Raw genomic sequence first — 25,546 nt, forward strand, 5'->3', positions numbered from 1 at the left:
GCTAACGGTTTGAAGGAGACTAGCATACTGTTGTTTTATTATTTTTAGTGCAAATTTATTTAGGCTCCAAATTGAAACACTCGTCGATTGCAAAGCTGACAGTAATCCGTATTTGAAAGGTAAACATGCCCGTGCCTCAGAAACACGCGACAGTGAAAACTGCACAGGTGGGTTTTAAAGCTAATAGACATATTCTTTAACAAACTTACTACATGCAGGAGCGAGACTTTTGTCAGCTAATTTACTTTAAAAACACTGCATTGTTGGAAAGTGTTCTGGACCTATTGTCTTATATTTTTCTCTTCAAATGCAGGAATTTAATACTCGTGCCCAGTCAAAGGCACCTCTGGCAAAGGGCGTGAAAGTGATCGGGAGAAAGAAGGTAATTATAACTTTCAAGTAACTTAACAGAATGTTACGCATTGTCGCATATAATTAACAAAGACCTTGAATTTCCAAAACGATTTTTGTCCTATAGGATGATGATGATAGGATCGATACAGGTGAGGAAGAATGGATGCAGGGAAAGACTCTTGTAAAGCCCCCAGACCAGCTGGATTTAACCGAGGCAGTAAGTAAACCAGGAGAACCTAAGGTGCTCCAGTATTAATGTCACATTAAGAATTTGTTTAATTAATTATTATTTATACATATTTCTCTTAATTGTGTTCAAAAGGAGCTGAAAGAAGAATTTACACGAATACTAACAGCAAACAATCCACATGCTCCACAGAATATCGTCAGATACAACTTCAAAGTAATGTGCCACTATAAAGGTGACTTTAAAGCTCCATTAACCATGACTTTAGCCTAAAATTACCAAAGTTTTTTTGTTCAGGAGAGCTGTTACAAGCCCATCAGCAGTGTGGATCAGATGGCTGTTCACTTTGTATTGGAAGGGAACCTTGTGCATAAGGATTCTCATGAGGCTCGAAGACAGGTGGCCAAACAAGGCGTCACAGAGGGTAGGTTGTAAAAAAAGAACAAATCAAAAATGAAAGGAAACTTCAAACTACAAACTGTGAAATCAATTATTTCAGATATGATAGTAGAGGATGTGGTTGCTGAAGAGGAAAAACCTGAAACACCAGTAAGGGAAAAATATTCAGTAAAAATTTTAGTAGGAACAATAACACCTGAACATATTCTATATATCTGAATGTTAGAGAAATAGGCTGCTGTATCATTGCAGGTGACAGGGCAGTTGGAGGGAGGAGAGGATACGGCTGAAGGGGAGGATGGTGGTGGCGAGGAGAGGCCAGACAGTGTGGATATCAGAGCTGGCAAGAAAGAACAGAAACTCACCAACCAGTTTAACTTCAGCGAGAGAGCCTCTCAGACTCTAAACAACCCTCCAAGAGTAAGAGCCAGACACATCAGAACCTACTGACTTTTTATTGTGACATTTGATATTTAAGAACAGACAAAAAGGTTTTTTTTTTAAATTGTTATGCAGGAAAGAAGTTGTCAAACGAAACCTCCTCCTCGTGCACACTTCTCAGCAACAGCCAATCAGGTGAGAAAGAATTTTCCTCTTTGCAGGTAAATTAAAACGGCACTGTTTCTGCATTACAGTGAATAACACATGTACTTACACTTTCCCACCTCTTTCTGCAGTGGGAAATATATGACTTTTATGTAGAGGAACTTCAAAGGCAGGAGAAAAATAAAGAGAAGCAGAAAACTCAGCCTTCAAAGAAAGAAGAGGATAAAATCAAGAAGAAGATTATCACTGTAGAAACTCAGGTATGAGTATTATTTGCTGCCCAGAAAGCAAATCAAATTTAAACCAATTGATTGATCCGAATCAGAAGATTTCAAGAGCGTTTGTTTGCGCACAAAAGAATGTACTGAAGGTCTCTTTTTCTGATTATAGAGTGATGACATAACCAAAATAACTAAGGTGTCCAAGATCATTGAGCATATGGTAAACCAGAACACATTTGATGACGTTGCACAGGGTAAATATTATTACAAATACATACACTACACACTTGTGTTAAATAGTGACAGAAATGTATAGGATGTGAATGTCTTTATATCCTAACCTCAGATTTTAGGTACTTTGAAGACGCATCCGATGAGTTTCGAGAGCAGGAGGGCACTCTTCTCCCTCTGTGGAAATTCCATTATGATAAAGCCAAACGCCTGTCTGTGACTTCCCTCTGCTGGTGAGTTTCACACTGTACTAAAACTAACGAAATGTTCATTTTAGTTTGCATTCATCAGTGCGTTACAAAAAATCTGATGTGCTCATTTGCATGACATCTGCATGTGTATTTTTAGGAATCAAAAGCACAAGGATTTTTTTGCAGTTGGACTTGGATCATGTAGGTTTACTTCATCTGAAGGAGAAGCTTGTACAAGAGATTAGCTGTAGGCAAACTGATGAAGTAAAATGTGTTTCGTCTCCCCCTTTAGATGATTTCACCAAACAGGGCCGTGGCATGCTCCTCTTCAACACCCTCAAAAACCCCACGTACCCAGAATTCATCTTTACCACACTCTCAACCGTCATGTGTGTAGCCATCCATGAAAATCTCTCCTACCTGGTGGCTGTGGGTTTTTATGATGGTTGTGTTGCAGTGTACAATCTCAAGGAACACAGCGATCAGCCAGCTTACATGAGCACAGCCAAAACGGGCAAGCACACAGACCCTGTGTGGCAGGTATGGATGAGGTCATGACACCACAATATTGGTTAAAACAATTATCAAATCAAAATCAAATCACTTTTATTGTCACATCACCACTTGTGGTGAGTGAAAGTCTTGGGTGCATACTCCATACAAAGTAGAATGCAGTTGGACAGACAACTGTATGACAAACAACTATATGACTATACAAATGCAGTGCAAAGTATAAATAGACAGACTGTACAAAAAAAAGACAATATACATTATACACACATGAACAATATATACAAGATATACACATTAGACGTTGAACATACCAATTAAACATGCAGGTGTACACATGAACGTGTATGTATAATGGATCACTTATATGAGTTATATAATGAAAGTAATGCTGTACATTTTTATGGAGAGTACTTTGCTTTTTGAATTACATTGCTTTCAACATAGAAGCAATAGAGCTTTATCCACAAAATCCACAGCAGTTGTTAGTGAACCCGTGAACCGGAAGTTGCGATCGTGTTTACTTCCGTATTCTGATGCATTTCTGAGTAAAACGTAATTTCGAATGAGAAAAAAATCATGGGCGTGGCTTGTTTTTTCCCTGCGATTTGATTGGATGGATAAAAACAGCCGTTGCATTTTAAAATGTAATTGGGAGCAGACTGACAGTTGAAGGGGAGGAGTTAACGGATGCTCCGCCCAAGCCGTCTAACTTACGTCATTTAAGATGGATAGTCATTACAGGATGGAAGAGCATTTTCATATTTTAACTGAAGATTATGAGGGCATGTGCATTTTAAAAATAGAAGGACCCACATTGGTAAGCTATTTACAATAAACGCTGCAATATTTCAAGATATTTTTTTTTATTTCACTGGGACTTTAACATAAGACAATTGTGCACAAAACTATAGGAAAATATGCTAAAAATAATAATAGTCAGTATACAATGTATACGGCACAGCATTCAGTACACTAGCCTTCCATGAACATTGTGCTTGTGTAACAGCTTTTGTGACTGTCGGCCTATCAAAAATTCTGAAATTCATTTTGGCAGGTGAAGTGGCAGAAAGATGATCTGGACAGTAATCACAACTTCTTCTCAGTGTCTTCTGATGGACGGGTGGTGTCTTGGACTCTTGTGAAGGTATGAAAAGGGATAGTTGTAAGCATCGACTTTGTCATTACTGTTCATATTATTGTTTTTGAGTTTGGTTAATGAATGCTGATCATTTTGATTTTAGAATGAGCTAGTCTTCACAGATATCATCAACTTGTCACTGGACAGCACAGGTATGAATCTATGGTACACCACACAGGTATACAGGAGTCAATGCTGTATTACAGAAACATCCTTAAAATCTTATCTATTTAGTATCGGTTTAGAACATAGGATAGGACATTTGTATAATAGATGCTAGATGCTTAAAGGGTTAGTTGACCCAACATTGAAAATTCTGTAATCATTTATTCACCCTCACGTCATATCTCACAAAAGATATTTTGAAGAAAATTCTATTGTATGGACATAAAACCAATGCAAGTGAATGGGTGCCAGTTAACAACATTCTTATTTGTCAAATATCTTCTTTGGTGTTCTGCGGAAGAAAGAGGGTGAGTAAATGATGACAGAATTTCTATTTTTGGGTGAACTATCACTTTAAAGCCTTAAATTTTAAACATAATCACAAACTAAATTAGAGATTATTTTAAATCTGTATCGACCAATCAGCATCCAGAACCGGAACTACCTATGTATTATAGTACTCTTAATCGCTAAAGACATTTTCTCTTGTGTCTAGCTTGTGGAACTGCTTTTGACTTCCATAAACAGATCGACTACCTTTTTCTTGTTGGCACTCTGGATGGAAAGATTCACAAGGTCAGTTATGCACTATCACAAAAAAAATCTGATTATCAATCGCACACTTTGATTTGTAATGTTTATAAATGCCCTACACCTAAATTCATATTAGATTGATTTGAAATTATACATTTTGTATCATCCCACATATACTTCTCTCTAAAGATATATGCAGTCTCGAGTCTCATTATCCTTGTGTCTTTGAATTTGGGAGCGTTGGCTTGTTGTGTGTTTGTGGTGGTTGTCTCCTGCTGGGCAGTCACTGTTTATATAATACCCTTTCATCAAGCGGCGAGGAAGTGTTCTTATTAGTTCCCCGAATCCGCACTGCTATCTCAGCAGTACGGGGCGGTTTCGGCTAATAACAGTCTGTCTACCTCTCTCTACTTGTACTTTTGTCTATCAGCCAGGGGTAGACCAACCTTCAAACTATTCGCACTTTTGGTGCACCAGACATCGTTTTGTTTCTCATCTGTATGCTGCATGTTGCTCCGTATGATTTGTTTTGTTCTAAATTGCTGAAATCACATGCAAACACATGTCTTACTTTTTGTGTTTTACATTTTTACCCATAATGACTTTCTTTTCCAAAAACAGACACACAATGCTGTAAATTCCTGTTATCAAAAACACCAAGCGAGGGTTTGCAATGTGCCTGAATAATTGAACCAGGCTTGTACGTGCCACGCTAATGCAAGCTTTTAAACTTGCAGGGGATTTAGGGTTTATCTCCTTGGTTTAACATTCACAGACCTGCTTTTATATCTGCAGGCTCATCACTGTTTCCTAGTATCACACATTCACATTACCCTCACCAATTTACACCAATACCAGCAGAAATGAATGGAAAGTAAATTACTGATGGCAGAGGCAATTTTCTAATTGCTATCAGAAAGTGCATGGGATTTTCTCACAAGCACCCACAAATCATAAAATGCAATAAAATTGGTAGTTTTAGGAGCTTTCACTTGTCTTCTTGAGAAGATTGGCAAAGATGTTGTGCAGCTGTGCTTGAGACTCATTAAATCTCAGAATTGCCTGAGACACACTGCTGGGGAAAAACTACCTTCTGTCTCCCTAAAGACTGACAGCCAATCGCAACGTTCTTCAGATTTATCCCTCAGATTAAGCACAGAGCCCTTATGTTTTTGGATGCGGTGCCATACCGCCTGGGGAAAAATGAATGCAATCCATCAAGCGCTCTTCTTGAGCTAAACTAGACAAACAACACGAGACATTTCTTTGAAATATGGTAGTCTTGAAAATTGATTTTTTTTGCTAAGAATGCCACTACATTTTCTCTGAGTGCTCTTGATAACCAATGATTGATAATTCAGGTTCATTCTTCATATAAATCAGAGTATCACCAATACTGTGTGTGTGTGTTTTACAGTGCTCCAAATCATATTCTAGCCAGTTCCTGGAGACATACGATGCCCACAACATGGCGGTTGATGCTGTGAGGTGGAACCACTTCCATCCCAATGTGTTTATCTCCTGCAGCTCAGACTGGAAAGTCAAAATCTGGGATCACACAATCACGTACGGCCAATTCCCTACAGCACTACATCCACAGTAAATTCTCAAGTGACTGCAGTCAGCAGCCTTTTCCAGCTAATCTCATTCCACACAAATTATTCTTCCAATTACAATAAACAATTCGTTTGTCAGTGTATTCATTTGACAGTTCTATTAGGCCTTCTCTATTTTGCCAAAGACACCATTGGGTTAATAAGGATGACAATTAGCCTGTCATCCTAAGTGCTTGTTTTGTGGTATGTGTTAGTTTGTATTAAATGGTGTTTTTAGATGCAGCATCCCAAAACTGCCAGCAGAGGGCTCTTGTGCTACATAACGTGTGCAACAGGTCTAACCAAGGTCTGTCAGACTGCCACACAACGTCTGTCTGTCCAAATGTCTTTTTTTGGTCATGGATCTGATAGATTTACAAGGTTTACAAGCAACTTTAAGATGATTCGTTTTCATCAGAGTTTCATGCACACAGCAATAGTTTAGGGAGTAACACTGTATATGTGCCATTATGTGAAATTTAGTCTAAAACGGAGCACGGCAGGAAGCTGTCAGCACAGAGACAGGCAGTGATATACAGATAAGGAATGTGAGAGATAAAGTATTGTCTGTTCTGGTGCACAGATGAAGAACAGGGGAGATATTCATTCATCTGTCACCTCAGAGTGAGAAGCAGTCTTCTTTCATTGTACTATTGATTCCAGACCTCTTCTGTCCTTTTCTCTTCTCGTCTCTAGGGAAGTCGTAATAATGTTCTTTAAGGCAGGCCACAGACATGCCTCCCTTTTATATTTCAGATTTTACAATGCAGATAACACTGCCCACCTATTGGCTGAATTTTGAACAAAGGCTCTCTCTGCATGCCCACTTTAAACACGTTTTTATTTAAATTTTTATTAAAGTTTAGCTTTGACTGAATATTAGTTTAGCTGATGAAATCCTCAATACAATAAACTTTTTTTTTTTCTCAGGACACCCATGTTTACCTTTGACCTGAACGCTGCAGTGGGAGACGTGGTCTGGGCTCCATATTCCTCCACTGTCTTTGCCGCTGTCACTAATGATGGAAAGGTACAGTAAGCAGTTCCAAAACACGCATGGTTTGCAACTTGCTAGTCAGTTACATTGTTAAGTAAAGTAACCAATGCTGTACAAGATGATGCTCTTAACTTTGAAGTGTGTATATCTGCAAAAAGTGGATTTTGTCAACATTCGACTACACTAGCATACAAGCCTGAGACAAAGGGACTAAACGGCAAATGTTTTTATGGGGTCTTGAATTATATATTATTATTATAATGTATATAATGTATATTTAAGATATATAGCACTTTTCTAGATACTTCCATGGGAAGTGCTTTATAAAGACAAGGGATGCAAAATATATATTGAGACTATCAGCATCCATCTGGATGATGTGACTGCAGCCTAGTGGACCAGAACACTCACCACACACTAATGTTGGTGGTGGAGAGGAAACAAAGGCTATGTTTGGGATGAGATAATGGCTTACTACTGAATATTGTGTACTGCCTACTGCCTGTGCTATATGAAATAATGAGTCAGATGTTGAAAGCCATCTCTGTAATTATCGCCGGGTTAATTTGTCACTCTTGAAATAGAAGGTCAAGCGCATTGCATTGTGGGATACAGTACTAAACAGTTTGCTCTGTTGTATACTGTACAGTTTGGCCAAAGCAGCACTCTTACCACAGTAGCCATAGCTTAACTATGATTTTTGTAGTAAAACTACACTTATACAAATAGTAGTCAATCCACCAAAATGTGGTTACTAAACTTTTACCTCAGAGCCATGGTTATGTTTTTTTGGGGATAAATCATACATGTTTTGTACAGTAAAATTCAAAAATAGTAGTATTTTAGGAAGCTAATCTGAACTAATAAAGAGTGAAAATTCTTTATCAGTTCAGTTTTAGCTGTTGAAAATTCGTTGAAAATGAATACATTAAATGAAATGTCTGTGTTTTCTTGTTTGAAAATCTCACAGGTATATTCAAAGATACACGCACGCACGCACGCACGCACGCACGCACACACACACACACATGCTTTGGTTGACTATCCCCGTGGGGACAGTCCATAGGCGTAATGTTTTTATACTGTACAAACTGTATATTCTATCCCCTAACCCTATCCCTAAACCTAAAGATCATAGAACACTTTTTGCATTTTTAGATTTGTAAAAAATATTGTTCTGTACAATTTATTAGCTTTTTTGCCCCTGGGGACCTCAATTTTGGTCCCCACGGTGACACGAGTCCCCATGTGTTGGTGTGTATTCAGGTTTAGGTCCCCACCGGGATATACAAACATGAACACACACACACACGCACGCACACACACACACACACACACGCCCCCTTATGAGTGTTATAATGACTGTTAATGAAACACACTAGCAGCCAGACTGTGAGATCTCAGTCCAGCAGTGCTTACAGCACCTGTAAACTACAGACACACACTTGTGTGAGCCATAAGCCTCGGCATCCATTCTGTATCCTATCGTTTCCAATTTGACTCAATCACACAGCTGGTCCCAAACACCCGTCTAAGACGCTTCAGGCGTCACCCGTCAGTCTCTCAGGCTCGATCAGGTCAGAGTGCCGTGCTGTGGTGTTATTTACTAACACGCGGCTCCGACGGGATAAATTACACCTGCTCTCTACAGGAAGCCTATATTACAGTGTGATCCAATAAAGGCCTCACTCGGTTTCCCGACAAACCCAAACAACTTCAATTCTGCTTTGGTGTAATACCTTTGGTACATTGTCAGCAATTGGTGGACAAGCTGAGAATGTAGTGTCTTGTAATAGGTAATGGGTTGGTAACACTTTAGTATAAGGACCAATTCTCACTATTAACTAGTTGTTATTAGCATGCCTGTAATTAGCATGCCTATTATTAGCATATTGGCTGTTTATAAGCACTTATAAAGCACATATTCTACATCCCTAATCCTACCCAATACCTAAACCTAACAACTACCTTACTAACTATTAATAAGCAACAAATTAAGAGTTAACTAAGCAAAAGTCATAGTTAATAGTTTACTAAAACCGAGAACTTCAAAGAAAGTGTGACCAATGGGTTTAGTGGAGTTTTATTTGTCTGATCAGTTTAAAATCAAATGTCAACATTTTGTGTATACATTAGACAAGAATATTTAGCGAATAATGAAAATCAGTCTTTACCTCAAACAAAGATATTGGAACACCTAATGCATACAGATGTTTGTTGCAGTGTTTTGACACTTCAAGGGATAGTTCACTCAAAAATGAAAATGACTTCATCACGTTTTTCACTCTCATGTGATTTCAAACCTGTATGACTTTCTTCTGCAGAGCACACAAAAGAAGATCTTTTGTAGAATGTTAGTAACCAATCAATACTGGACCCCATTGATTTCCATTGTAAACAGTGAGACATTGCCTCATGTAGTGTTCAACATAAAAGTCATTTACAGGATTTGAACAACACGAAGATGAATATTTTGTGGGTGAACTATTCCTAACAGCCCCTAGTCCTTAAACACAATTTTTGTACGGAGTATAACAGAGTCATCTACACTCTTTTGGGGGCTTGTTCTCGTTCGGCTGTATGTGCTGTATCAGTAATGTGATAGTGTACACTACAGTATGATGTATGGCAGTATTAAACTGGCATTGGAATCGGTCAAGTTCTTTGCTTCTGCTGCTAGCCGGCTGCCTCCACTATTTGTTATTGTCAGAAAAGAAATGCATTTCTCGCGACCCTACAAACCTACGAAAATAAACTGAGCGAACTGCTCATTTACTCATCTTTAGAAGGACTCGCTTCCTTCGAACCCTCTGCTACAGAAATGTTGTGTTATATGTAGTGTTACTCCTGTAGTTACAGATGGCATCATTAGTCGTGGTACGTGTCCTCCGCATCGCTGCGTCAGCCGCCCAGAATATCATCGGTCTGTTAAGATACATTCACACCCGCTGACTAATTATGAGCCGTACTGCTTGACAAATATTTACTAATGAGTATCCAAGCCTTCATCCAGTTGCCTCTCCTTGTCTCTCATTCATCTGCCACAGCAGTGACCACGCTTAGGTGGGCAGCGTGATGCATGAATGACATTGAGGATGATGGAAATTATAATCGTCCATCTCTCGCTCACTCCCTTCTATATAATTTGGATTTTCCTGCTGAATGTAGCAGGGCATGAAATAGTGTCATCCACACACTTTAGCTCTGTCAACTGCCTACATGCCTCTTAAAGGGATAATTCACCCAAAAATGAAAAATCTTTCATCATTTACTCACTCTCGTGTCATTCCAAACATGCCATGAATTTCTTTCTTCTGCAGAACACAAAAGAAGCTATTTTGAAGAATGCTGGTAACCAAAAAACACTGACCCCCACTGTGTGGAGATAAAACCACAGAGACATTTCTCAAAATATCTAATTTATTTGTATTCCACAGAAGAAAGAGTTATATACAGACAACATGAAGGCGAATAAATGATAACAGAATTTTTGGGAGATCTTTGAGCATCTCTTTAAGAAACTTGGATTTGGATTATAAGACATAGATAGCAAGAAATGAGGCTTACACAAACACACTTGAATACATATAAAACACATACACATCCCAACAGTACAGACAATATAGTCCTCCACAGCAGATGGTCTGAATTTTTTTAACACCTCCACAAACGCATCCGCTCATACACATGAATATATTAAACCAAAGCTGCAAACCCAAACGCATCATACGCTTGCTGACATATTTTTTGCAGCCAAAGCAAAAGGAATACATTACAGAGGTGCTAATGCCTCCTTCTCACTAAAAACATGAAAACACAGCATTAATGACAGTCACACATTCTGTTTTTCCTTCCTTCAGGTTCACGTGTTTGACCTCAGTTTCAACAAATTTGAGGCTCTCTGCCAGCAAGCAGTGGTAGCTAAGAAGACCAAGCTATCACACGTCGAGTTCAACCCCGTCCACCCAATCCTCATCGTGGGCGACGACCGTGGCTGTGTCACCAGCCTGAAGCTCTCTCCCAACCTCCGCAAGAAGCCTAAGGTAAAACATGCACTCGTGTTATGTGCAGACCTCTAAAGATCACGTGAAATCGCACGGGTGTCCTGCAGCTGAGCCTCGTTCGATCGGTGCCGTTTCAATCACGGCCGTGCCACATGGTTCACGTTATGGAACGCTGTATCTGCATCTTTGCAATCAGACGTGAATTTATGGCACGAGCAGGACCCGCTGCGTTAGAATGAAAAATCATCATTTATTAGAGCGTTCTTGAGCGTTTCACTTTAGCTAAGTGGAAGGGGATGAGAATGTTCCGGTAATACATTAACATAGCGCCTTCAACCGCTTCTCATAATGTACATTTAAATAGAATTTGTTTGCATTGCATTAACCTGTAGTGATTCGAGACATCAATCAAGTAGAAAGAGCCTGATGGAGTTGATGGCGAGAATAAAGGACATGATCGAGGATATGTGATGTTTTGTTCAGAGCAAGGTGGTTTATAATTCCTGCGGAGAGATATCTATTTCCTTTTATCTCAATGACAGTTTATGACATTTATATTCATGCCACTCACTTCTGTTTCCGTCTGAGCCAATCACCTTAGCCGTAGATGCCATGTGATCAATAAAAATAATCCTTTTGATACTTTTAAAGGCCAAAAATAAAAATGTTGTCATCATTTATTCACCCTCATGTCCTTCAAAACCTGTATATGATTCTTTCTTCTGTGGAACACAAAAGAAGATATTTTGAGAAATGTCTCTACGGTTTTGTGTCCATACAATGGAAGTCAATTGGGACCAGTGTTGTTTGGTTACCAACGTTCTTCTTTTGTGTTCTGCAGAATAAAGAAAAAGTGAAGATGAGTAAGTGATGAAAGAATGTTTGGGCGAACTAACCATCCAAAATCTTTAGGAAATCAAACAAATGACTCGTGTGTACATGACCCAGTCAACATTTTCCTTTCTTATTGCATCTGTTAGCTCCCTTTCACATCTATTCATCTCCATATCTGTCATACATTAGTGCCATATGATGGATCAGGTTTCTTTTTTAATCCTGTTAATGGCACCCCTGTGTAAAAGAACTCAGCATTCGAATACCATCTCTTGTGTTATTCATTACAATACTAGTTTTCCATCGGTCTAGTGAGATGAACCCTCATTGATGCTATGTCCTTGTCTTACAGTGAGAAAACTAAATAACAGTGCCAGCACGTAATTAAAATCTGTCCTCTCAGACAAGCTGCTGTCTGTCACGGCACAGCTTGTGAAATGTTTCATTTGTTATGCGGAGATCTCAGTCGATGGCAGCATTGTGCGGATGTGTTCTGTCGGTGATAGTCATTATATTTGATTGACTCAAACAGTTCGTTCTAATGATATACAGTGTCACAGGTTGAGATTGCCGTGTCCGCTAATGCGTTTGATTAGAAAGAAGCTGTATTATTGAGCCATGGCTAGCTAGAGAGAGACTGCTGGAGTGTTGTGTGTGTTTTAATAAGACTAATGGAGGCCATCGATGCTACACACGTTTATTTGTGTCTTTCACCTCCAGTCATTAGACTCCAGGTTGTTATGTGTTTCAAGAGGCTGATTCAGTGGAGTGTGTTTGAGGTTGAGATGCTCCTTTAGACAACAAGAAGTAAGCCACTGGTTGGTTAAAAGTATTCTAGAAGAAAGTGTTTTGCCAACAAACAGACACACTTACACAAAGACCTCTCTCTACACAAATAAAGAAACACAAAACCTCTTTACTTTTATAATTACAGACCTTTGTGAAAACCGTGATGACATCGATTCTTTAGATTAAGCGCTTGACCTTTCAGGTTTCCAGCTGTGTTAAGATAGGTTTGGGTCAATGCTGGCCGAGGCCAGACATGTAGGCACACTTACCCGTCTACGTGTGTGCTCCATGTTAAAGAAATCCAATGCCAGCAAGACCCGTGGGGCAGCATCTGTGATGGTGAATAAAGACAGCAGGCTACAAACTCAGCAGGATTAAAAAAGAAACCTGATCCACTGTATACTGTCTAATTGTATATTGTGTAAATGTATGTATATTGTTGTTTATGTATATTGTACATTTTCATATCTTGTTGCTTTTACTGCCATGGCCAAGAGTCTTGTACCTAAGAATTTCACCGTCAGTACACTTGTGTACAAAGAGATTTGATTTGATTTTGATAAACTCAATAGAATGGGTTAAATGTTCAGGTTACTCAACCACTTGAGTTTACGCCCTGCACACATCCCACCTCCCACAACCCACCAGAATGCTGTCTTATAGAACATACTGTATCTCTGTGACTTGGCTGTGATTCATCAATCACAGCCCAGAGGAAAATGTTTCTGCTCGGAGGTTGGGCTCTCATACTGCGTGAGACTCGGGCTATATTTCTCAGTTTTATTTTTTTACAGTATCAGCCTTGTCTCAGGTATTTTCCCGAAATAAAATCTCTATATATTTGCTATACAGTTATATGTGGGAGTTCAGATCATTTGATGAAAGATGTTTGAGCTGAAAGACTTTTAAGTGCAGAAATGCATATCTTGGCAAATCTTACCACGGTTTGAGACATCTGAGAAATTAAAGATTTCAGCTTAAGTCTTTAATGAGCTTCATTTATTCTTACCGCTTTTTAGGAAAACAATCGAGAAGTTCAAGAGATCACCATTTGTTTTTTTTCTTAATGGGCGCATCTATAATAACTGTACACAAATATCTACTTTAGATATTAAGATTCATTGTTTGAATAGTCGGGTCAGTATTTTGTTCCTGACATCGCAGTTTGCAGTCTCAGCTGCCTACACTTAGATTTATTTTCTAATCTACTGTGTACAGCAAGAGTCTTTCTCGGCAGCTTCTCTGCAAACTCTCCTGTTTTAAATAACAGGGTCAATAAACAAACTTTAATTGCCAGCACAACGCTGACCGCAATTATAAGCTTGTCTGAAACATTAGGAGGTCTCTTAGCAAGGGAGTCACTTAATAGCAGCGAACTCTTTTTTCTCTTACGTAACATCTCTCTGCTGATTCACAACCAGCACCAGCCACATTCATTAAAACATACACTTCTGCACATCTTCAGCTTCACAAATATTGAAGATATTTAGTCACTACACTACCACAGTGTTTATATTTAGAAATTTGACTCGCAGCTCTCCTACTCTGGCTGACACATATGCACATCTATTAAACAAACAAAATGGGTATACTGTACAGTAGATCGTTTTGCAAGATGTAAACAAGACTGGTCCAGAGCACTTCCTGTTTCCGTTTTTTGAATACAACAGTATACAAATGTTAGAACAAAATACAACCAACACAACATTTAAATACTAAAGATGAATATTAAAAATCTTTAAGATTTAATGTAACATCGTATTTTAAAAAACTACAGTGTAAGACAGGAAGTGCTTTAGGACCATGTGTTGTCTACAGTGCGTCTTTAAAAATGGTCTATAGTAACTTACAGATCTGAATGTGTAGCATAATCCTGTGAGAGAAAAAAAAGACTTTACACTATCAGAAAAAAAGTCAAATGTACATAAGCTGTCGCTATGCTATGGTGATACCCTTTCAAAAAGTACAACTTTGAAATAAGGTGCATATTAGTACCAACTGGTACCAAATGTATACATACTGTATCTGTACCTAAATTAGGATCTTTTTAAAAGGTACCATCGCCCAGCTTGGGTACATTTTTTTACCTTTTTTTGACAGTGTACGTTATATTCAAACTGAGAAAAATAAGAAATAAGAAAACTAAGTATTTCTTAAAAGAAAAAAATATATATTTGGTTCCACTTCATTTCGAAAGTACACTTTAGACATTTTTGCAACTACATGTCAACTAACTCTCATTAATTTGCAGCTACTTGTCAAGTAACTCTCACTGAAGTATAAGTAGACTCTTAACTTGGGTATAGTAGAATAAATATAAACAGTACAGTTGTAAAGTTAGGGTGAGTAGAATGTATTTTGGGGACCATCAAAATAAAACGTTCGCACATATTAAAGAAAAAGTTCACCCAAAAATGAAAGATCTGTCTTCATTTACTCACCCTCAAGTTGTTCCAAATCTTTATCAATTTTTTTGTTCTGATGGACACAGAAAGATATTTGGAAGAGTGCTTGTAACCAAACAGTTCTTGGCCACCATTGACTACCATAGGCCTAGTAGGAAAAATTGCTTTATAAATGTCTTTGTTCTGTTGAACACAAAAGAAGATATTTTGAAAAATGTAGACTAATGTACCATTAGTCAATGGTAACCAAGAACTGTTTGGTTACAAGCATTGTAACAAGCATATCTTTCTCTGTGTTCATCAGAACAAAGAAATTTAGACAGATTTGCAACAACTCGAAGGTGAGTAAATGATGACAGAATTTTTATTTTTGAGTGAACTGTTCCTGTAAGCACAGTCTACAAATACACTAATGACCTGTTAACAAGAATTTGCAAAGTTACTTGCTGTATATTTTGAAGAATTTCTTCAAAATATCGTGTTGTCATCTATTGTCCTGTAGTCACAGTTTTGTTGTAGTGTGTGTCCTACCAGTGTGAAGAGAAAGTGATTTTGTCTGGAGTAAAATGTAAAAACATATTTTACCACTCCATCCCCATAAGATAGTTTGCTATTGAAAAAAGGAAATCTAATAACACAAACAACAGCACAAACCTGTGGTGGTTGGATTGGTGGATCAAAGCCTTGCTTTAGCAGCGCAAAGGGTGGTGCATGGATTTGATTCCCAGGGAACACACATACTGATGATAAAATATAGCCTGAATCCTCTCGCTTTGGATAAAAGCGTCTGCCCAATGCATACATGTAAATGCAATCACTGCCAATCGGAAGGGTCCTCACGGTAGCTCTGAGATGTGTTCAAGTCTCTTTGATTGACATCTTCTCCCAAATTCTTTTCCCTAATGACTCTCTCTCTTTCTCTTAGACGGAGTCTCTGAATAGTTTTAACCTTGAGCTACTTATTAAAGGCCATTGAGGAGTTCTCTCTTCTTTAAACATTCTGAGGACACCTGAACATTAGCATTCCGCTGAGCATATTTAACAGTTCTTCCCAGAGTGATTTTGAGCCTAATGTTTGTCTAGAATTTCATCTAATAATTAAAAGAAATCGGAGACATACAGAAAGATCTGCTATCATCTGCTCATCAGGGTCCTGTACAGTTCATTGCCGTGACGGCACAGACAGTAACCATAGTGATGTTTGATAAGCAGTCCACTTCCCAGAGGAAACAATAGCTGCGTTTACATAGACCAATGTAATCCGATTAAAAATCCAATCCGAATGAAAACGCTCCATATAAACGCGTCAATCAGATTAAAAATGCCCAAGCCGATTGAAATTTCAGTCGGATTGTAAGGGGTGGTTTATGCCGTTTGTAACCCGCTTGATAGGACATGTAAATACTTGATCAGATTAAAAACCGAAGTAGGAAATTTTGCGCATGTGCATGCAAAGACGACGCTGGCTCGTACAGACGTAAGTGCGTATGTCGCACGGAACGGAGCAGCTGTTGCTAAAGAAACCAAAAATCATAAATCGGACAAAGCGGTACACATTTCCATATGCTTGTCATCTCTAAATGAACATATTGATGTTTCTATGCATTTAAAATGTCTTAACTGTTTCTCTGAAGTGAGTTTTTAACCGCAATTTCTCAGTTCCTTTTTAAAACACGATACATTTGCAGATGTACAAACCTACTGTAGGCTAAAATATCTAATCATAAAATTTCATTGATATGCGTAGTAGGGCTACCGAACATTTCTTTTATTTATCGTTTGCTTAGATGTGCTTTGGAAGGATTAACTGTTTTACCACGGTAAGTCTCTGTAACGACCTTGCTCCATTGATATGTACTAGACATTATTTTGCGTTTATGAATTGTACATTATTATTATTCTGGTGTCTGTGACATAAAATAAACACATCTGTGCTTACAACATTGTTTGAGTAGCCGTTTTGTGAATATTATAAGATACCCGCGTCCACCGCGCCCGTCTCTGTTTACCGTTAATGCTGATATATGAATCCGCATATTATCACTTCTAAAGTTCGGTATTAGCTGTATTACTAAAACACTGTTTTTAGTGGGTATTTAGGTGAACACTTGTGCAGTGTGCGCATGTCAGCAGATTATATCGGATTTGAAGCTTGTCATGTAAACACGCACATCAGATCACTTAATTTACCTTTCATGTAAACACTACATTCAGATTGCGCAATCTGATTAAATTCAATGCGATGTGTCCGTGTAAACGCAGTTAGTGTGTCACTGTAATCATCTCTGACAAATGTCATGCGAGATTAGCGCGAGTCTCTGATGTTAGCGGCACACACTGAGGAAATAACGCTCAGCTAACGCCGCTCTTTATTACCTCCCTCACACGCAGAAGTGTTGGGGATTGCTCATGGCACCCCTGGGTCAGTCCTTTCATCTCAGTCAGACTCATCACTTCCTCTTTATCTCTCTCTTCGCATCTCCAGGAGAAGAAGGGCCAGGAGTTGCCGAAGGGTCCGGAGGTGGAGATCGACAAGATGGAGAAACTGTTGAGTTTGCTGAGGGAGTCTGGGAGCAATCAGGCATGAGAATGAGAAATCTACAAAATGAACAAACACATTTATATATAATAACATTAAATATTATTATTACATACTGGTTTGTAGCTTTCAACATGCATGTAAACATACTGATGGACTAAGTCACAAAACTAAACTTTTGAAAATTGAAAACCTGGACTATAATGTAAGTAAATATTTCACAGAATAATAAAAAAAGACAAAGTCATTGTATAGATAGTTCTATGCATTTATTAAACACATCTATTAGTTGATTTCCTCTCTTGCAAGTTAAAGATGCTAGTATAAGATATGTTATTAGTTCAGCAATCCCACAGGCTCTTTGCATAAACAACAAGAAACCACATTTCATGATAATGCCTTTTTCAAACACAAAGCAGCACTTCAGCTCTTATAAAAATTTCATTCTCACACTTTTGCTTTTATTTGTTTGCACGTCCTCATTAGCATAGCATCTACAGCTAGCAGGTTTGCTGCAGGTGTACCGTTGTGGGATTTCGCTAATGCTTTGTTAGGCACTACTGAATGACACAAAAGAGGCCATTGAGAGTCTCTTTCTCTTTACATAAAACACTCCAGGCCGAGTGATGCTGCTGCTGTATGAGAGACACAAACACACTCCCAGCAGCCCACACTCAGCCAGCCCACTTCTCCTTCTCGAGTGGATTTGAATGTTGCCCCCATTACACAGGCCTTTCCTTAACTAAACACGTCTTAACATTTCTAAAAGCACACGTGTTCGTGAGAAGTTACGTCTGATCGTAAATGTTTTAGGGGGGTCACTTTTCAATGGCTGTCAAAGGGGCAGTTTTTGGAACCTGATGCTAGTTTTTATCTATCAGCATGGGTTAAAGGGATAGTTTACTTTAAAAAAATCTGTTATCATTTATTCAGTCTTATGTTATTTTAAACCTGTATATCGCTGCTGTCCTTCTGAAACCTCGTATCTCCATATTTCGTGATTTTTAATCATTATTATGAGTCACCCTTTATGTTTGTCACTGGGTTTTGCCAATATCTAACCAATAAAATGTATTAAAAAGTGCTTGTCAACGTTGACAACGCAGTATTTAATCATTTAAAAAGCACTGTGTTCTTTCCATTTCCTAAAAACAGGGAATTTGAACATACAAGGTTTTAGAAGAACAGCGACAATATGTGGAACACAAAAAAGTAGATAGTCTGAGGAATGTCTCTGTGGTTTTGTGTCCATACAATGGAAGTCAATGGCGTCCAATGTTGTTTGGTTAACAACATTATTCAAATGTCTTTTGTGTTCTACAGAAGAAAGAAAGTCATACAGGTTTGAAATGACAAGAGGGTGAGTAAATGATGAATAACTAATTTTGGGGTGAACTATCCCTTCAACTAACAACAAACCAAACCTGGAACCCATTGGGTCACACAATCACATCTTTGGCAGCTCCATCCCATGCAACTTGCACAGTCTAAACGTATCTTTTTCTCATCCCTCAGTATTTTGAACTTATTTAGATGGATCCCCTCTCACATTCACTACCTGAATCCCCTCAGGTTGTCAACAAGTACTTTTGCTCATTTCTCTGATGTGCATTTTCTAGAGTCAGTACCGGTACTCTCTCCTGGCTTGAGGGAACCTTGCAAGCTTTGCAAAGGATCAATATAAGAGCTAGTATAAGCAGAGCTACCAAGATGTTACACACTATAGCCACTACCGCGGCGGTGGAGAGTCCCGTAGTGGACACAGAGTCTTCACAGTCACATTCCTGCATAGCTGACACAGTAAAGGTCTCCTTTGGATCAACCGTCAGCTCCGGAGCTCCAACAGAAGACTCGATTCTGATCCGTGACCTGTGACTGAAGCCAGATGTAACGCTGTGAACTTGAAAGCTCGCTTGTTGATATCACCGTCACGCTGTCATCCGCCGCCGTCACTGTTCCTCTGCTTCTGCCTCTGGGGATCTAACTGATCTTCTGATCCCGTGTGAAGACGTGGGTCCTACTTTTCACATCTCTTATCTTCTCACATCAAGGACACACCGTTTGTTGAACTTAGAGGAAGACGGTCTGTCACATATCAGGAGTGATGTCAGGTTGGAAGTCTTGAGCTGTTATTTGAAATGAATGTAAAACACAGTCATCATTCACTGGTTGGATTTACTTTTGATTTTGTTGTTTTTGTCGAGCGAGCTCAGATTCGCTTCGAGACGCTCAGATTTGCTTTTCTGAAAGGGCTCTGCAAAGCTGTAAACTTTCCTCTTCTTACTGTGGAAAATCTTCTTTTCTGTCTGAAAGAGAGAATGAGATCATTTAAATGGGTAGCACAAAACTGTAGTGTAAACACAGAAAAAGTGGGACAATTGTTCATCCATATTACAATAAAAATCATTAAGCTCAAGGTCATAATTTAAAAACAATGGAAAAGCTTTACCTGTATTTACCTCATTATTATTTCACAAATCTACAGAAATAAATAGCATTTAATCCGTCCGCAAGTTTTACATTTAAAGAAACATGAGGAGTTAGGTCCAAGATCCAAAATGGTGTAGCTGAAGTGCACGAAAGCAATTTGACAAGGTGTGCTCGTATCTTTTTGTTTTTGATTATTTTCAATACACTCTCAATTTATATTTTTTTGGTGCATAACAAATGCATCTCAGTGTTTTTATTACATTTTGAACAGGCACCACAGTGTGGCACACACCGATGTTGCCAGTTTCATTCCTCTCCCGGTGTGGAGCCGGTCACAAGCCTCTGCCTGGTTGCCGTCTCTCTGAAACTACCATCCGAATACACAATGAATCTAACATTTTTATTTAAACACACAGCATATGCACAGTATACGCTGCATGGGAAATGTATAAAATGACATTTGAGTCACTTCAGGTACCATAGGAGAGCATGTGTTGAGCGTGAAACCTCCGCTGTAAATGATTTCACTGCTGCACGGCTCATAGATTGTAGTGGGAAGACCCCCTCCTCCACAGTTCAGCCATGAAGAGAGGGGCACAGAACTGTACACTGTGCAGCGAGTGTCTCTGAAGAGGGTCTCCTCCTCCACAACTACATTTACACTCATACACTTACATGAATAATTCAATCCTTTGGCTTTAAATGCATTCTGGTAAGTCAAGTATTAAACTAGAGCATGGTAGCAGTCATGTTGTAGTTCACCCAAAGATGACAATTCTGTCATTGTTTACACACCCTCAAGTTAATCTCAACTCTTATAATTTAAACAAGAAGTTAAAGAGATCGTTTATGCACACAATGGAAGTAGTCAGTGAGCAGGGACAAGCCCCAAAATACACCTCAAAGTGCTGTAAAAGTATATTACTCGTAAAGACTTGTTTGTGATATTCATCATATGGACTGATTTAAACCTTTATGGTGTTTCCCATTTTAGAAGCACAACCCCCCTGTCTAGTATGTATGCAAACCTCATAATTCAGACATTTTTTACTTATTTTTTAAAGCCAACATCCAAAAACACAAATAAATCTTTTCTATTGTTTTTTTTATTTTAAGACTTTAACACTATTAATTACTATTAGGCCCAAGTCATTTTTCTAACGTGAGCTGGTCCCCACAATGTGGACGAAACCACACACACAGCAAGACTTGCACAGCTCATCCTTCATGCACCAGTGGATGCATCCTAAATGAAAATGTGTCTAGAAGAAGACATTGGAAAGATTAAGGCACTCTTCCACAAGGCCCATTTGCTACTAGATTGAGTCCAACCCCACAGTGAGGGTGGAAGGAAGTGCAATTTCTGTTTGTTAGTTTCCCCATAAAAACAAATCTAAGAGAAGTGAGAGACACTACACCTGAAACAACCTGCACCTGCAATCCAAGACCTGCTAACCTCCCCGCAGTACCAAAAACAACTTTAAACGGTCAATAAAGGGAGTTTTGGTCATCTGAGATTCATTTTGTCATGTCCACGAATCACCTGCCTGTCCTCTGACCCTGTGCTGCTGCAGCGAAAGGCTTTGTGTGTTCATAATGCCACAAGGGCTCTTTGCTCGACTGTATGGAAATATTGGTGGAAAGCCAGAGGTCCCGTTTCCAGGAAGGAAAGAGAAAAGAAAGGATGTAATTACACGTGCCCCATAAAAGAGGGTTGCATGAAAATCCGAGTCGTTTTACAAAAGTGCTTGTCAACCATACACAATCATTTTTTTTCAGTGAGCACATTCAGAGACACTTTGAGTGAATAGATGCTGTCTATTCTGGGTGTCATCTGAGCGGATGTGTGTGTGTGCTGCCGGTGTGATATTCTGAACTCATTTCACTCTGCAAGTGGTGGGTGGCTTCCACAATAACTGAAAACCTCCTGAGGGTCTCCTGGCTGGAGCGACTGTCTCATTTATTAATATACCGAAAGTTGCCTTAAGCCACTGAATATGAAACTCAACAACCTATTTTCTCAACCTCCTTTATCACTCTCTTCTAGGAGTTTGTTTGGTAAAATCAAACAAATAAAGCGGGAAACTTACTTTCCAAATCAAAACATGCAAATCAGTGGCCGCAAGTGTGTGGAATTCTGGAACATGAAATGGATAAAACATGACCCTGGACGTGTCATTTTGCATGAGTTTGCATAAGGTTCATGCAATGCACTATGGGTAGGGGTGATTCTGGTTGCAATTCCAGGATGGTGTTTACCCACCTTGACAGAATAAATGAATGGTGCAAAAAAAGGAAAATGATGTTCTGGTGCTGTATTTAGGTTGTGAATCTAGACATGGTTCAAAATAATCTCCCGCAAGACGAGACAAAATATCTCAAAATACAGGCAATTCACAGTGTCAGGCTGCAGAACAAGCTCATGTTTGTGGGGAAAACACACACTCAAACATACACATACTGTACGCACACAGATTGCTACCCAGAATGGCAGCTCTCCAGAGCCAGATGGAAAAGCACAGACAAGCTTGTGGCTGAAAATCAGGACTTCATAATAATGCCTTGCATTACAATGACATTCCAGTTCTGTTCCATTTTATGTTATTCATTTGGACCCTGTTTTTATTGTGGCATACAGTGAAGCCATGGTGTATAATATAAATGTCCGTATTTTTCACCTCGTGAGAGCGTAAGGCGTATTTCCCTTGATTGTTATTATAGCTTGCCTTGCATTAAAGCCTAAGGGGAAGGGGTTGGGCGTCTACTGAAAATTCAAGAGCTGTTTCTAATAATTTCTTGTGAAAAAACAACCTGCGGTTGAGGTCACGGTGAAAAGACCAAGCTGATTTAAGTAAGAATAGCTTGTTCCAAGGGGATTGCTTGTTTTTATAGTCGTTTTGACAACATCACATGCTACTAGGAACATATATTTGCTTGGTTTCTGTCTCATTTCACTTAAATACAGTAATCATCATTTATGAGTATCCTTGATTTAACTGCTTAGAGACATTCATTTAATTTACTGGTAATTTACTGTTGGAGGGCAACACGACTTTCTGTGACCCAAAATCCCCGGCATCCGGCCAAATGAATAGAATACTGCCTGCTAATAGAGAAATTCAGTCAATTAATAAAGTCAATTTGTACTGTAGGTTGGTCTGGAAAGATAAATAGACATGGGTTTTTAAAATAGTGTTTTTTAATTATTTAGTGAAACGTCTGTGGTTGAAATTAGAAATGTTATGCTTATACTATATAATACAAAGTCACACTTTCAGTGTAAATCGCTACATAAAAACGATGCTTTGTCTCTATCATAAAGCACATAAACTTTCTTTCTTTTATAAAAATATTTAAGTTACTTCAATTAAGGTCAACCGTAAACTTTTTTAAAACCAGCTATTCTAAAGACCTGTTAGGCATCCTAAATAGAAACCCATGGAAAACACAAAAGCACTGATTTTTTCCACGTTTTAGGCCTATAGACCACTTTAAAAGATGTAAATAACTCTGGTCCAAAACATCTTCCCGTTTCAGTTTTTTAACACCACACAAACGTTTAAACAAAATACAACCAACAGAACATTTATAATCAAATTAAAACGTAAACAAATATCTTTACGATTAAATGATATATGTGAAATTTAAACATAGATAAAAAAACTGAAACTGGAGGTAATTCTGGATCAGTGTTTACATCTTAAATAGTGGTCTATAAACAGCTCTATAGACTCATCTTTGTCTTCAAGAATAAATGATTGAGATGCATCAGTCTGCACAATGTTGTTTATCAGCAGACTGTCACGCAGGGAGGACAACTCTACAAGGCAACATAATGAATTCATGAAAAACATCAACTCATGAACCCAACTCATTTAATATAAAAACAAACCACCCCACCAACTGCTACAAACCTGGCAGCACCTGCGCCAAGACCATTCCAGAACGTTCAACGTCCTTCCATCACAGCGTCCTGTCTACTGGGATTTAACCTTGTAGTTGGCTGGCATCGCAGTTAACCAGAGAGAGTCAGCTTGGCACAGAGCTCATTCTGTTCTCAATGCATGACTTGGTAGCCATCCATCCGAGTTGATTTTCTGTGAGTCAGTCAGCCTGTGCCGGTCTTGCTTTCTCTTCTCCTCTCATAAAACGTAAACATCTGCAGTAAATAGATCTGGGAATGGTGGGCAGTACTTGCGTTCAATGACTGGACTTTGGAGACGCTTCCCTGAAGCTCACAGCCATTAAGATCTAACCTACAGCCAGTCTCGGGACGACCAGCCGGAATGCTTCAACACGATCATAAGGAATACGATTACAATCGGTAATGAAGCGCTGACATTTCAAAACAGAGACTGACAGAAAGATGGACATACAGCAGATTTGAATAAAAGGTCAAAGCTTGACATATTAAATGTAGCGTCACTGACTGACTATACAATCCTGTTTGGATTCAAATGTCACTTGTTAATACTGTTCTCCTGTAACCAACATTCTCTCCCAACACGTTTGGTTTGGATGCAGAAGGATGATGGTGATAAAAGTCAGGTCCCCCAGCAGCACTCTTTTAGATCTCTTTTAGTCTGGGTTGATTTATTACGCCTGCTCTGCATACAGATGGGAGTCTCAGTTTGTAAATCTGGGTATCTGTGTTCAATTAACCCTCGCTTAACCACAGCTGAATCATCAAGTCATTGAAACTACACAACACAAATACCGATCATATACGTACATTTGCGCCGACGCTTTTGCACACGTGCGCACTGACCAACAATTACAAAAGCGCAATAACGTATGGTGCGCGAATACAGACACATAACAGAACTTTCGCAACACGCCTGTGGGTTTATACTTTGTGTAGGAAACAAAAAGGTAAAATAAAGCGATTACCTGTCCGCGCAAAGCTGGAGCTGATCTTTACCCTGCCGACCGGACGGACGTGGATGATTTGGGTAGTTGTGTATAATATACAAACAGGCGCAGCACCTGTTTATGATGTGACGGTGACTGTGCGATCTGAATCATTTGTTTTGTAAAGAGACCAGACTTGTATTCAAAACGCTCACTGGTGGGTTGGAACGCGTTTAAACCTTTTTGGAAACAGGAAATACAAACGACCCGAAACCATACGCAAAACATATTGCATCCCCAAGAGAAGGTCAAAATAATACAGCATGCCAAACGTCCTTGAATTCTGTTGTTTACCACAAACACTCACTTCATAATGACTGAAATAAACACTTACCCAACAACTGCGATGTCGATGGGGTAGTTCAGAGAGGTAAACAGATCCTCAGTGCTGGTCTGGATGAATCGCTCCATGAGTGTGAGACAGCAGTGGATGAGCTCGCGCTCCTCTACGAGTGATTCCCTGCACGCACAGCGCGGTGAGATGCACGCGCTGACGATCATTCGGGGGAATACGTGCTTTGATCAAACTCGGTAGACAGCTTGACTAACCAAAACTACACTTA

At 39.0% G+C, this 25,546-nt stretch overlaps 1 protein-coding gene across 1 annotated transcript; it reads left to right on the forward strand.

Moving 5' to 3' along the window:
- Window positions 1-19,206, forward strand: LOC130570784 (dynein intermediate chain 2, ciliary-like). The gene is made up of 20 exons (XM_057361239.1): window positions 1-167; window positions 314-382; window positions 479-571; window positions 677-757; window positions 839-965; window positions 1,041-1,090; window positions 1,193-1,360; window positions 1,457-1,516; window positions 1,618-1,746; window positions 1,877-1,961; window positions 2,054-2,171; window positions 2,287-2,330; window positions 2,422-2,669; window positions 3,697-3,786; window positions 3,884-3,932; window positions 4,442-4,521; window positions 5,897-6,045; window positions 7,005-7,104; window positions 10,932-11,114; window positions 17,589-19,206. Exons 1-20 carry the CDS (start codon window positions 126-128, stop codon window positions 17,688-17,690), a joined length of 2,067 nt encoding a protein of 688 aa, XP_057217222.1. The 5' UTR covers window positions 1-125; the 3' UTR covers window positions 17,691-19,206.
- Window positions 19,207-25,546: the final 6,340 nt, after the last annotated feature.

Source organism: Triplophysa rosa, linkage group LG19 (genome assembly GCF_024868665.1).
Source record: "Triplophysa rosa linkage group LG19, Trosa_1v2, whole genome shotgun sequence".
Taxonomy (NCBI): domain Eukaryota; kingdom Metazoa; phylum Chordata; class Actinopteri; order Cypriniformes; family Nemacheilidae; genus Triplophysa; species Triplophysa rosa.

Excerpts from the sequence above, each read along its gene's own strand:
- LOC130570784 (XM_057361239.1), top strand. The coding sequence starts at position 126 with ATGCCCGTGCCTCAGAAACACGCGACAGTGAAAACTGCACAG. Across the intron at positions 1,517-1,617 it reads TCTCAGCAACAGCCAATCAG|TGGGAAATATATGACTTTTA; the intron begins GTGAGAAAGAAT and ends CTCTTTCTGCAG. Across the intron at positions 11,115-17,588 it reads ACCTCCGCAAGAAGCCTAAG|GAGAAGAAGGGCCAGGAGTT; the intron begins GTAAAACATGCA and ends TCGCATCTCCAG.